This window comes from Artibeus jamaicensis, unplaced genomic scaffold, assembly GCF_021234435.1.
Source record: "Artibeus jamaicensis isolate MK-2021 breed Jamaican fruit bat unplaced genomic scaffold, CSHL_Jam_final contig_465, whole genome shotgun sequence".
In the NCBI taxonomy this organism is placed as follows: domain Eukaryota; kingdom Metazoa; phylum Chordata; class Mammalia; order Chiroptera; family Phyllostomidae; genus Artibeus; species Artibeus jamaicensis.
In genome coordinates this window covers 3,164,203-3,176,307 of record NW_026521843.1, presented here as the reverse complement: position 1 = coordinate 3,176,307, position 12,105 = coordinate 3,164,203, and the positions used below count along the sequence as shown (strand labels likewise).

The following is a 12,105-nucleotide window of genomic DNA, read 5'->3' as shown; positions in this document are numbered from 1 at the left end:
TGCATCATCTTTAAAATAGGTGTTATCACTACTTTACGCAGTGAGAAAAGCTACACTCAGATAAGGTCCCAGGCTTGTGGCACGAGGCACAGTAGAGGTTTGAACGCAGGTGTCTCTGACCCCAAAGCCTGCTGTCTTTCTCTGAGCTGGGCAGGCTGTACTGCAAAGCTGTGGACGTGAATTTGGAAGTGTTAGTACCAGGATGCTGAAAAATCTCTCCTCCTCTGTGTGGGCCGAGGGAAGGTTGCCGCAGCCCAGGAGCTGGTTAGGTGGCCCTGAGGCTCTGTAACCACTGTTTCTTAAATCTGCCTTGAACACGGATTATGAAAGAAGAATATGTACGTGTATATTTAACAGCTTTATTGAGGTACAGTTCACATACTGTACAAGGTACCCATTTAAAGTACATGATTTGGTGGTTTTAATTTTGTTTATAGAGTTGCGTAGTTATCACCACAAGCAATGCTAGAACATTCGATCACCCCCAAAAGAAACCTCTTACCCTTTAGTAGCCCACCAACCCCCCCCACCGATCCCCAGGCAACCTCGGATCTGGTGCTCTCCCCTCAGGGTTGCCTGGCCACGTCGCATGAGCGCAGTCACACAGTGCACGATGTGCTGTGACTGGCTGCTTCCACTTAGAATGTGTTCAGGTTCCGTTCACGTTGTAGCCTGTGTCAGAGCTTCATTTCTTTTGTCACCAAGTAAGACCCCACTGTGCTCGTTCCCACTGCTTTCTGCTCATTCGGGCTCCAGTGGGACATCGAGCTGCTTTCACTTCCGACCACTGTGAACAGTGTTGTGATCATCGGTGGACAAGTTTCCGTCCGAGCACCTGTTTTCGTTTCTCTTGGGTATAAACCAGGGGTCCACAGTCTTGCCCATCCCCGTCACTGGGTGTGTTTCTGATTATCGCCTTCCTGGTGGGTGTGAAGTAGCGTTTTCCTGTGATGTTAGTTTCATTTCCAGGATGGAGGTGCACACACAAACGTGTGTGTATGTGTATATAAATGTCATATCTTTTTCGTACGTTTCCCACAGGCCGTTCAGTTCTGATGAGACCAGTTCCCTACAGAGAGGAACTTGATTTTAAATTACTGTACTTTGCCATGTTTAATGGGCTTTTTTTTTTTTTTGCCCAAAGTTTTGAGGCAGAAATCAGTAGCAAAATGTGGGTGCGCATTATACACAAGAGTGCATTCCGCAGGGCAAAATATGGCAGCGGAAAAATCCTGTTGACTTGGGTCATCATTCCAGTGTGTTAGTTCTGATTTACCGAGGCCCTATAATCTTGTAAGTGAAGATTTTTAAAAAACTGCTTTCCATGAAACTAATAAATTCTAGGCATATTCCTACAAGGTTTTAGTCTTCTGTCATGAAAATGTGTTCTTCCCTCTACATAAAAGGCAGGCGTTAAGGAAGCTGGAATGAAAAAGCCCAAGAACCGAAACTGTGTCTGACTTGCGTTGCTGTGTGTCCGTCGCCTGGAACAGTGCCAGTGGGTGCAAAGGGGGGCTTGTTCTAAAAGACCTCACAGCTCGTGCAGCACCACACTCTCTGTGTGCAGATGACGCCAAGAATGAATAGCCCATGCCTTTAATTACCAGCATAGAAACGCTATGATGAAAACTGGAATGGTTCATTTTTGATGAAACGACTCGTCATTTTAATAACCGGGAAATGAATGTTATCTAAAAACAAGGGACCCTGGCTGGTGTGGCTCTCAGCTGGTTGAAGTGTCGTCCGGCACCAAAAGGTTGTGGGCTCGATTCCTGGTCAGGGCACATGCCCTGGGGTGTGGGTTCAGTCTCTGCTCAGGGCCTGTGCTGGAGGCAGCGATGGATGCTTCTCTCCTTCCCTGCCCCTCCCCTCTCTCTGAAGTCAGTAGGCATGTCCTCAGGTGAGGGTTTTTTGTTGTTTGTTTGCGGATGATAGGTTTTTATTTATTTATTTTATTTTTAATAATTTTATTTAGTTATTTTTCAAGTACAGTTTTTTTGTCTATTTCTTCCATCCCAGCCCCCCCCACCCCGTGCTCCCCACCTCCCTCCCATTTCCACCCCCCTTAGTTCTCGTCCCTGTGTTCTTCATATTTGTTCCTCCAAATCCCTCCCCTTTTCCCCCCTTAAATTCCCTCCCCTCTCCCCCCTGGTCACTATCCCCTTGTTCTCTATTTCAGTGTCTTTGTTTTTTTTCTGCTTGTTTGTTTTGTTGTTTAGTTTCCTGTTAAAGGTGAGATCATATGGTATTTGTCTTTCAATGCCTGGCCTATTTCACTCAGCATAATGCTTTCCAGTTCCATGTTGTTGCAAAGGGTAGTAGCTCCTTCTTTCTCTCTGCAGCATAGAATTCCATTGTGTATATGTACCACAATTTTTTCATCCATTCATTTACTGACGGGCACCTTGGTTGCTTCCAACTCTTGGTTATTGTAAATTGCGCTGCTATGAACATTGTGGTGCATAGATTCTTTGAAATTAATGTTTTAGGATTCTTAGGATATAATCCTAGCAGTGGAATTGCTGGGTCAAAAGGCAGGTTGATTTTTATTTTTCTGAGAAAATTGCATACTGTTTTCCATAATGGTTGCACCAGTCTGCAGTCCCACCAACAGTGAACTAAGGACCCCTTTTCCCTACAACCTCTCCAACATTTGTTGTTTGTTGCTTTGTTTATGATAGCCATCCTGACTGGTGTAAAGTGGTATCTCATTGTGGTTTTAATTTGCATCTCTCTGATAGCTAGCGGTATTGAGCATCTCTTCATATGTCTCTGGATGTTCTGTATGTCCTCCTTGGAGAAGTGTCTGTTCAAGTCCTTTTCCCATTTTTTAATTGGGTTGGGTGTCTTCTTAGAGTGGAGTCGTGTAAGTTCTCTGTATATTTTGGAGATTAAACCTTTGTCTGAGGCATCCTTGGCAAATATGTTTTCCCATACAGTCGGTTGTATTTTTAATTTAATACTGTTTTCTTTAGCCATGCAGAAGCTTTTTATTTTGATGAGATCCCATTTGTTTATTCTTTCCTTTATATTCCTTGCTCTAGGGGACATATCAGTAAAAATGTTGCTGTATCAAATATCTGAGTTTTCTTGCCAATGTTCTCCTCTAGGACTTTAATCATGTCACGGCTTATATTTAAGTCTTTTATCCACTTTGAATTTATTTTGGTGTATGGTGTAAGTTTGTGCTCAAGTTTCATTTTTTTGCACGTAGCTGTCCAGTTCTCCCAACACCATTTATTGAAGAGGCTATGTTTACTCCATTTTATGTTACTGCCCCCTTTGTCGAATATTAATTGACTGTAGAGAGTTGGGTTGATTTCTGGGCTCTCTGTTCTGTTCCATTGGTCTGTGTGCCTGTTTTTATGCCAGTACCAGGCTGTTTTGATTACAGTGACCTTGTAATACATTTTGATATCAGGTATTGTAATCCCTCCTACTTTGTTCTTCTTTCTCAAAAGTGCAGCTGCTATTTGGGGTCGTTTATGGTTCCATATAAATTTTTGAAGTGTTTGTTCTATGTCTGTGAAATACGCCATTGGTACTTTAATAGGTATTGCATTGAATCTGTAAATTACTTTGGGTAGTATGGACATTTTGATGATGTTAATTCTTCCAATCCATGAACGAGGTATATGTTTCCATTAGTTCGTGTCCTCCCTGATTTCTTTCTTTAGTGCTGTGTAGTTTTCTGTGTACAGGTCTTTTACCTTCTTGGTTAGGTTTATTCCAAGATATTTTATTTTTCTTTTTGTTATATCGAATGGGACTTTTTTCTTGATTTCTGCTTCTGCTGATTCATTGTTAGTATACAAAAATGCCTTTGATTTCTGGATATTGACTTTGTATCCTGCTGTTTTGCCAAATTCATTAATTAGTTCGAGCAGTTTTTTGGTAGACTCTGTAGGATTTTCCATGTACACTATCATTCATCTGCAGACAGTGGCAGTTTTGTTTCCTCCTTTCCTTTTTGGATCCTTTTATTTCCTTTTCTTGCCTAATCGCTGTGGCCAAAACTTCCAAAACTATATTTAATAGAAGTGGTGAAAGTGGACATTCTTGTCTTGTTTCTGATCTTAGTGGAAAAGCTTTTAATTTTTGCCCGTTGAGTATGATATTGGCTGTAGGTCTCTCATATATGGCCTTTTTTATATTGAGGAATGCTCCCTCTATTCCCACTTTGCTGAGTGTTTTTATCATAAATGGGTGTGTACCTTATCAAAAGCTTTTTCCGCATCTATTGATATGATCATGTGGTTTTTGTCTTTGCTTTTGTTTATGTGATGTATTACATTTACTGATTTGTGAGTGTTGAACCATCCTTGCATCCCTGGGATGAATCCCACTTGGTCATGGTGTATGATCTTTTTGATATATTATTGGATGCGATTTGGCAATTTTTTGTTGAGGATTTTAGTGTCTATGTTCATCAGCGATATTGGCCTGAAGTTCTCTTTCTTTGTTGTGTCTCTATCTGGTTTTGGAATTAGGATGATGCTGGCTTCATAAAAAGAGTTTAGGAGTTTTCCATCCTTCTGGATTTTTTGGAATAGTCTATGAAGAATAGGGGTTAGCTCTTCCTTAAATGCTTTGTAGAATTCTCCTGTGAAACCATCTGGTCCAGGGATTTTGTGTGATGGGAGTTTTTTGATTACTGCTTCAATTTCTTTTGCTGTTATTGGTGTGTTCAGGTTTTCTGTTTCTTTTTCATTAAGTTTTGGAAGATTATATTTTTCTAGAAATATGTCCATTTCCCCTAGGTTTTCAAATTTCTTGGCATACAGTTCTTCATAGTAATTTCTTACAATCCCTTCTATTTCTGTGGTATCAGATGTAATCTCTCCTCTTTTATTTCTGATTGTGTTTGAGTCCTCTCTCTTCTTTTCTTGATGAGCCTACTTTTAAAGGCTTGTCTATTTTGTTTATCTTTTCAGAGAACCAATTCCTGGATTCATTGATCCTTAGAATTGTGCTTTTAGTCTCTATGTCATTTAGTTCTGCTCTGATCTTGGTTATTTCCTTCCTTCTACTTGCTCTGGGCTGTTTTTATTGTTGTTCCTCAAGTTCTTGGAGGCGTGGGGTAGGGTTGTTTGTTTGAAATGTTTCTCTCTTCTTTAGGTAGGCCTGTATTGCTATAAACTTCCCTCTCAGGACTGCCTTCGCTGTGTCCCATGAGTTTTGGGTTGTTGTGAGATCATTTTCATTTGTTTCCAGAAATGTTTTGATTTCTTCCCTAATTTCATTCTTGACCCATTCTTTGTTTCATAGCACACCATTCAGTCTCCATGATTTTGGGTGCTTTGGGTTTTTTCCTTTGGGGTCGGTTTCTAATTTCAGTCCCTTGTGGTCAGAGAAAATGCTTGGTATGATTTCAATTTTCTTGAATTTGTTGAGGCTCGTTTTGTGTCCTATCATGTGGTCTATCTTTGAGAATGTTCCATGTGCATTTGAAAAGAATGTGTATTTAGCTTCTTTGGGATGAAGGGCTCTGTATATAGCAGTTAAGTCCATTTCATCAAGGGTGTTGTGTAATGCCACAATATCTTTGTTGATATTTTGTTTGGAAGATCTGTCCATTTTTGATAGTGGGGTGTTAAAATCCCCTACTTATAATTGTGTTGCTGTCTATATCTTTCTTGAATTCCTCTAAGATTTTCTTTATATATTTGGGTGCTCCTATGTTGGGTGCTTATATATTTACGATGTTAATGTCTTCTTGGTGGATTTTTCCCTTGAGTATAATGAAGTGACCTTCTGGGTCTCTCTTTATGGCCCTCTTTTTGAAGTCTATTTTGTCTGATATGAGAATTGCTACCCCAGCTTTTTTTTCTTGTCCGTTTGCTTGGTAAATTTGTTTCCAGCCTTTCACTTTTAGTCTGTGATGGTCTTTTGTCCTGAGGTGGGTCTCTTGTAGGTAGCATAGGTGTGGGTCATGCTTTCTTATTCATTCAGCTATTCTGTGTCTTTTGATTGAAGCATTTAATCCATTTATGTTTAAGGTTATTATTGATAGGTACTTATTCATTGCTATTTTTGTACCTGTGTTCCTCTCTGTCTCTCACTTTTCCTTTCTTTCCTTAAAGCAGTCCTTTTAGTATTTCTTGTGGGGCTGGTTTGGTGGAAGCATATTCTTTTAGACTTCTTTTGTCTTGGAAGCTCTTTATTTGGCCTTCTATCTTGATTGAGAGCCTTGCTGGGTAAAAGTAGCCTTGGTTGTAGGCCTCTGGTTCTCATTACTTGGAATATTTCTTGCCATTCTCTTCTTGCTTGGAGTGTTTCCATTGAGAAGTCAGTAGCTAACCTTATTGGGGCTCCCTTGTATGTTACTTCTTTTTATTTTATTTATTTATTTATTTATTTTTTCGATACATTCTCTGTTTATTTATTTTTTTCAATTTAGGTGCTTTTAATTATTTATTTATTTATTTATTTTTATTGATTATGCTGTTACAGTTGTTCTATTCCCCCTTTATTCCCCTCCACCCTACCCCTCATCCCCACCATTACCCCCCCTTTAGTTTATGACCATGTGTCTCAAGTCCTTTAGATTCTATATTTCCCATGCTATTCTTGCCCCCCATCTATTTTCTATCTACTGTCTATGCTACTTATTTTCTGTACCTTCTCCCCCCTTCTCCTCCTCCCACTCCCCTGTTGCTAACCCTCCTTGAGATCTTCATTTCTATGTTTCCACTCCTAATCTAGCTGTCCTTTTAGTTTGCTTTCGTTTTAGGTGTGGTTGTTAATAACTGAGTTTGTTGTCCTTTCACTGTTCATGTTTCTTTAACTTCTTTTTCTTAGATAAGTCCCTTTAGCATTTCATATAATAAGGGCTTGGTGATGATGAACTCCTTGAATTTGATCTTATCTGAGAAGCACTTTATCTGTCCTTCCATTTTAAATGAAAGTTTTGCTGGATAGAGCAATCTTGATTGTAGGTCTTTAGATTTCATGACTTGGAATACCTCTTTCCAGCCCCTTCTTGCCTGTAAGGTCTCTTTTGAGAAATCCGCTGACAGTCTGATGGGGACTCCTTTGTAGGTGACTGTCCCCTTAGCTCTTGCTGCTTCTAGGATTCTCTCCTTCATTTTAATCTTGGCTAATGTAATTACGATGTGCCTTGGTGTGTTCCTTCTTGGGTCCAACTTCTTTGGGACTCTCTGAGCTTCCTGGATTTCCCGGAAGTCTATTTCCTTTGCCAGATTGGGGAAATTCTCCTTTATTATTTGTTCAAATAAGTTTTCCACTGGTGGCTGTGCCTTTCCCCCTTCTGGTACCCCTATAATTCGGATGTTGGAGCGTTTAAAGATGTCCTGGAGGTTCCTAAGACTCTCCTCATTTCTTTGAATTCTTGCTTCTTGACTCTTTTCTGTTTGGCCATTATTTGCTTTCTTCTGGTCCACTCCATTGATTTGAGTCCCAGTTTCCTTTTCATTGCTATTGGTGTCCTGTGCAATTCCATTCATTTCAATTAGTTTCGCCTTCATATATTTGTCTAATTTGTCGGTATAATCAACCAGTTCTGTGAGGATCCTGATCACCAATGTTTTAAACTGTGGGTCTGTGAGTTTTGCTATTTCTTCATCGCTTAGATCTATTGGCTCTGGGGCTCTGAGATCCTCCTGCGCCATTCTTGGTCTGTTCGGGCCCTTTAAATGTGAGAAGCGGGGCCTTGGATTCCCAGGTCGCTGGGTTGTGACGCTGTCTGTGGGGGTGTGGCCAGAGCGGGGAAATGGCGACCCCCTCTGCCGCTTCTCACAGCTGGGTGCGGAGGAGCAGTGCCTTAGGTGGTTCACCTGGGCCGGGCCACTCAGAGTCGCTGGGTTATGACACTGTATGTGGAGGTGGGGTCAGAGCAGGGAAATGGCGGCACCCTCCACTGCCGCTTGCCGTGGGGACCTGCCGGCCCGGTCCAACCGCCCACTCCCTCGCCTGTCCACCCGTGCACAAATGCTCGACCTCAGTCAACACGCAGCCCCGGGCCCGGCTGTCTCCCCCGCGGTCGCTCACCTGGTCGCTCGCTGGGTCGCTCACTAGGTCTGACCCTGCGCCTGGATTCCACGGGCCTGAGTGTGTCTGGCCGAGTCCTCCTGTGCAACCCTGCTCCGCCAGCCGCTGGTTTCGCCCCTTACCAGTCAGGCTGAAGAATTTGTTGTTAACGGACTTCCGAAAAGTTCAATTTTCCGTGTTCTGGCTGTGTTTTCTGTTGCTAATATTTAGTTTTCTCTAATCTTGGTTGTGTGAGAAGGCACGGCACATCCACCTATGCCTCCATCTTGGCGGAAGTCCCCGTTACTTCTTTTTAAAAATATGGAACGCTTCACGAATTTTCCTGTCATCCTTGCGCAGGGGCCATGCTAATCTCTGTATTGTTCCAATTTTAGTATATGTGCTGCCGAAGTGAGCACCGGTGAGGGTTTTTAAAAAAGCAAAACAAAAACATGAAAGGATGTAAGAATTTAATGTTTATAAATTTTTATATTTTCCGTCTTATCATTTTTTCTATTTCAGCCACTTTGGAGACTAATTAATGATACTAAAGACAAAAGAATGTTGGTTTATAAATCTGAAGATATCAAGAATGTTTCACGTTTCCAGTCTTCAAAAGTGTGTGGTTACATAAAGGCGGACAATGAAGATTTGCTTCCAGAAGGGCTGATAGACAGAGAGCCCCATGATGGTGAGACTCAGAAATGAACACCTAGCTTTACGGCTGTGTTCAGTAGGGGGGTTATTATTGTTATTATTATTATTTTTAAGATTTTATTCATTTATCTTTAGAGTGGAAGGGAAGGAGAGAGGGAGAGAAATATTAATGTATGGTTGCCTGTTGTGTGTCCCCCACTAGGAACTGGCCTGCAGCCCAGGCACATGCCTTGACTGGGAATCGAGCCTCAATCCTTTGGTTTGCAGGCCTGTGCTCAATCCACTGAGCTACACCAGACAGGGCAGGGGTGATTATTAATTGATTTAAAAAATGTTTATCAAGTTGAAAATACTTGTGTTCAGAAATGGTAAAGTTAATTCTTTTGCTTATAATGTAAGAAATGAAAACACTAGAAAACAGTGGTAACAATAAAGATGGGACTTAAAAAGATTGGGGACAGGGGAAGTAAGTAATCTGAGGGGGCCCTGGCTAGTGTGGCTGAGCGGATCGAGTGCCAGGTCCCCAGTAGGGGGCGTGCGAGAGGCACCTGATGGATGTCCTCTCTCCCCTCTCCCTTCCTTTCCCGCTCTCTAAAATTAAATAAATAAAATTTAAAAATATTGTGAGGGAAATATTCTTTATTTGCAGGTATTTAAAAATGACAAAATAATACTGTTTTAAACCAACCTTTAGATAAGTTTATAAGAAGTTAGTTGGTAATGAGAGTTCTCTGCTGCGTAGAGAGAAGGAGGTGATCAGTTTGGGACAACTCCATTTCGAGTCATTTGAAAACAACCATCTTGGAGAAATAGTCTACTGTCCTCATTTTTGAAAACCTTAGAAAATATTCCTAGCATTTTGTATGTAAATAAATTATTTTTTTTTAAGATTTCATTTATTTACTTTCCAAGACGGGGGAAAGGAGGGAGAAAGAAGAGAGAAACATCAGTGTATGGTTGCATCTTGTGCACCCCTACTGGGGACCTGGCCCACCGTCCAGGCATGTGCCATGACTGGGAATTGAATTAGTGACCCTTTGGTTCGCAGGCTGGTGCTCAAGTCCATTGAGCCACACCAGCCAGGGTTTAGTATATGAGTAAATTCTTAAATAGTTTGATTATTTGATAAGAAAAACAACCTGTTAACACAAACTAATTTTTAATGTGTGATTATCTTGACATTTTTACTGTTACTTTGGCTCATTCATGGGCTTCAGAATAAAGTGAGAACTTCCGAGCCCAGCAGTCAGCAGGTGACTGCTTTTTCAAGTCGTCTCTTGTTAAACACTACAGAGACACTTTTCCATGGTTTTGATTCTACAATTTAAAAGACTCGTATTTCTTTCCTGTTTTCCTCCAAATTGTGTTTTTGTTCGAGATATCTAAGCTCAAGTAATGTTTGTTTCAGAACCATGCTAGATTTAAAGGGCTACTATAAAAAAACTCCTTGTTTTGACAAATTTTGATTTAATAGTGCATACACATTCACATTAGAGCGTGCTCCTCGGGCGAAGAGAAGAGCCGAGCCTCACCCCCTGAAGAACACATGCAAACTGCTGGTGGTGGCCGACCACCGCTTCTACAGACACATGGGCCGCGGGGAGGAGAGCACCACCACCAACTACCTGGTACGTGTCCGCACCGTCGGGCCGTCCCGGTGTGGAGGGGCCTGTGGGTGTCCGACATGGAATGAACCACGTCTGTTCCGATGCCGTAATATTTTACAAAACATTAGAGAGCTGTCCTTTGAGGTTCTTACATGAACGCATAGATATTCTGTGTTCAAAGATTTGGAAATCTGTTTGACTTTTGAACCATTACTTTCTTTCCGCACATCAGCATTTTTATGCACTTTATTTAGGTTTAGGCCTCTCTTCATAGAAGTGAGTTCTTTGAAAATGTCCCTGCCGTGACGTTGGTGGTCTCATTGGCGACATGTGCGGATGTGTGCTCTAGCGTGGTGAAGGTGTCTGTGTGAGCCTACGTGCCTCGGTTGTGCACATGTCAGAGAAGATCTTCTGGTCTGAGTCCTGAACGGCTGGCTGTCGGACTCTGGCGCTGTAGATGGGGCTTCCCTGGTCGTAACCAGCTGTAGGGCTGGAAGTGTTGACGCGAGATTTTTAAGCATTTACCATATAGTTTGAAAAGTCAGGGGGTCAGGTTTCATTGACATCTTTTATCAGTGTGACCTCATTTGCCCTAACTGGGCACTGACCGAATGCTGTTTAGGAAATAAGAGAATGCAGCTATTCATGGACCGAGAGCCTAGTGCAGTGAAGGCTTCTCTTTCATTGCCTCGCCTTCCCCGTTCTCTGTTTCGTTTCATTTGTGCCCTCCCTCGCCCTTCCCTCCCATGCCCTGTGAAAGAATCCATTGTCAGGTTAGTGGGAGCAGTGTGTGAAGTCATTGTCATTGTTGCTCCTAAGTAAGAGAGAGCTTTCTCAAAAAAGTTTCTTAATGGGGCTTTGTTTCAAGGGGCTCCTCTTAATTTACTTCATTGTTCATTACACCAAAAATATGAGTATAATGAGAGGCTTATTCTTAAAATTTGTGTTTCTTAGTCTTGCAGTTGCTATAAGCAAACAGCAGTTTCATACCTATAACATGCTTCACAGTCGTCTGAGCAAACCTCTTCTGCTCAGTTTTGAGCAGCAGAGTTATGTTTGAGGGAAAGATGGGGAAGGGGCGTTTTGTTTCCAGGTAATGTGGACCGCCCTTGGCTATTGCGCTGCCCCTCTCCACCACCTCACCCCCTTCCCAGTCCGAGTGCAGAGGGAGGGAGGAGGGTGGCACTCATTCCCCTGGTGCTCTCGTCACGGGGCCTCAGTGCTGAGCTCTGCCCAGTGGCGCGGGGGCAGGATTCGCAGTGCCAGGCGCTGCCCCCCCCCCCAGGGGGAGTTGAGGAGCGTGCCCAGAGATAGAGTGAAGATGGAGTACTTCTTAGAAGAGAATATTTTAGTGAAGTTGATCGACTATTAACTTTCGTTTTTGTAGTTGACTGGAATGGCAGTATTTAAAAAGCCTGTTACTCGGCATTTTGGTTTCGTGCTCATCTGGTTGCTTGGATCTGTAATGCGGTGCACACTGTTTTACTCTGCCAGCAGCCGTTATTTGGGGCTGGGAGTAATGTCTTCGGTAGTGGTGCCAGTGATAAAGAATAACATCTTTATGCTAGTTGTAATTAGTGGAAACTTTATAATGGCATTTTCTCTAAACTGATTTTTTCCTTCCCGAAGGAACTGTCACATTGCGAAGAGTAGTAAAGATGTGTGTTTTCTCCCCCCTCCCCAGATAGAGCTGATCGACAGGGTCGATGACATCTACCGGAACACTTCATGGGACAACGCAGGCTTTAAAGGCTACGGAATACAGATAGAGCAGGTATTGACCATGCGCGTGCTGGCGCTGCCCGTGAGTGCGATGTCAGTGCTTGTCACTTACATTCACCCCCCAGCTTAT

General features: G+C 42.3%; 1 protein-coding gene and 1 non-coding gene across 4 annotated transcripts in view; one reads left to right on the top strand and one right to left on the bottom strand.

The window, feature by feature from the left end:
- Positions 1-12,105, top strand: part of ADAM17 (ADAM metallopeptidase domain 17) — a 49,741-nt gene that overhangs the window by 17,175 nt on the left and 20,461 nt on the right. Inside the window, exons 5-7 of one of the 3 annotated variants that reach the window (XM_037151804.2) lie at positions 8,512-8,680; positions 10,141-10,274; positions 11,938-12,027. In XM_037151804.2, the coding sequence (XP_037007699.1) occupies positions 8,512-8,680; positions 10,141-10,274; positions 11,938-12,027 (393 nt within the window). Of the gene's footprint in view, positions 1-8,511; positions 8,681-10,120; positions 10,275-11,937; positions 12,028-12,105 lie in introns of those variants that run through there. The other 2 variants (XM_037151805.2, XM_037151806.2) reach the window with 2 other exon arrangements.
- Positions 8,305-8,408, bottom strand: LOC119054038 (U6 spliceosomal RNA). Its single transcript, XR_005083432.1, has one exon. It is a non-coding gene; the product is annotated as a U6 spliceosomal RNA (small nuclear RNA).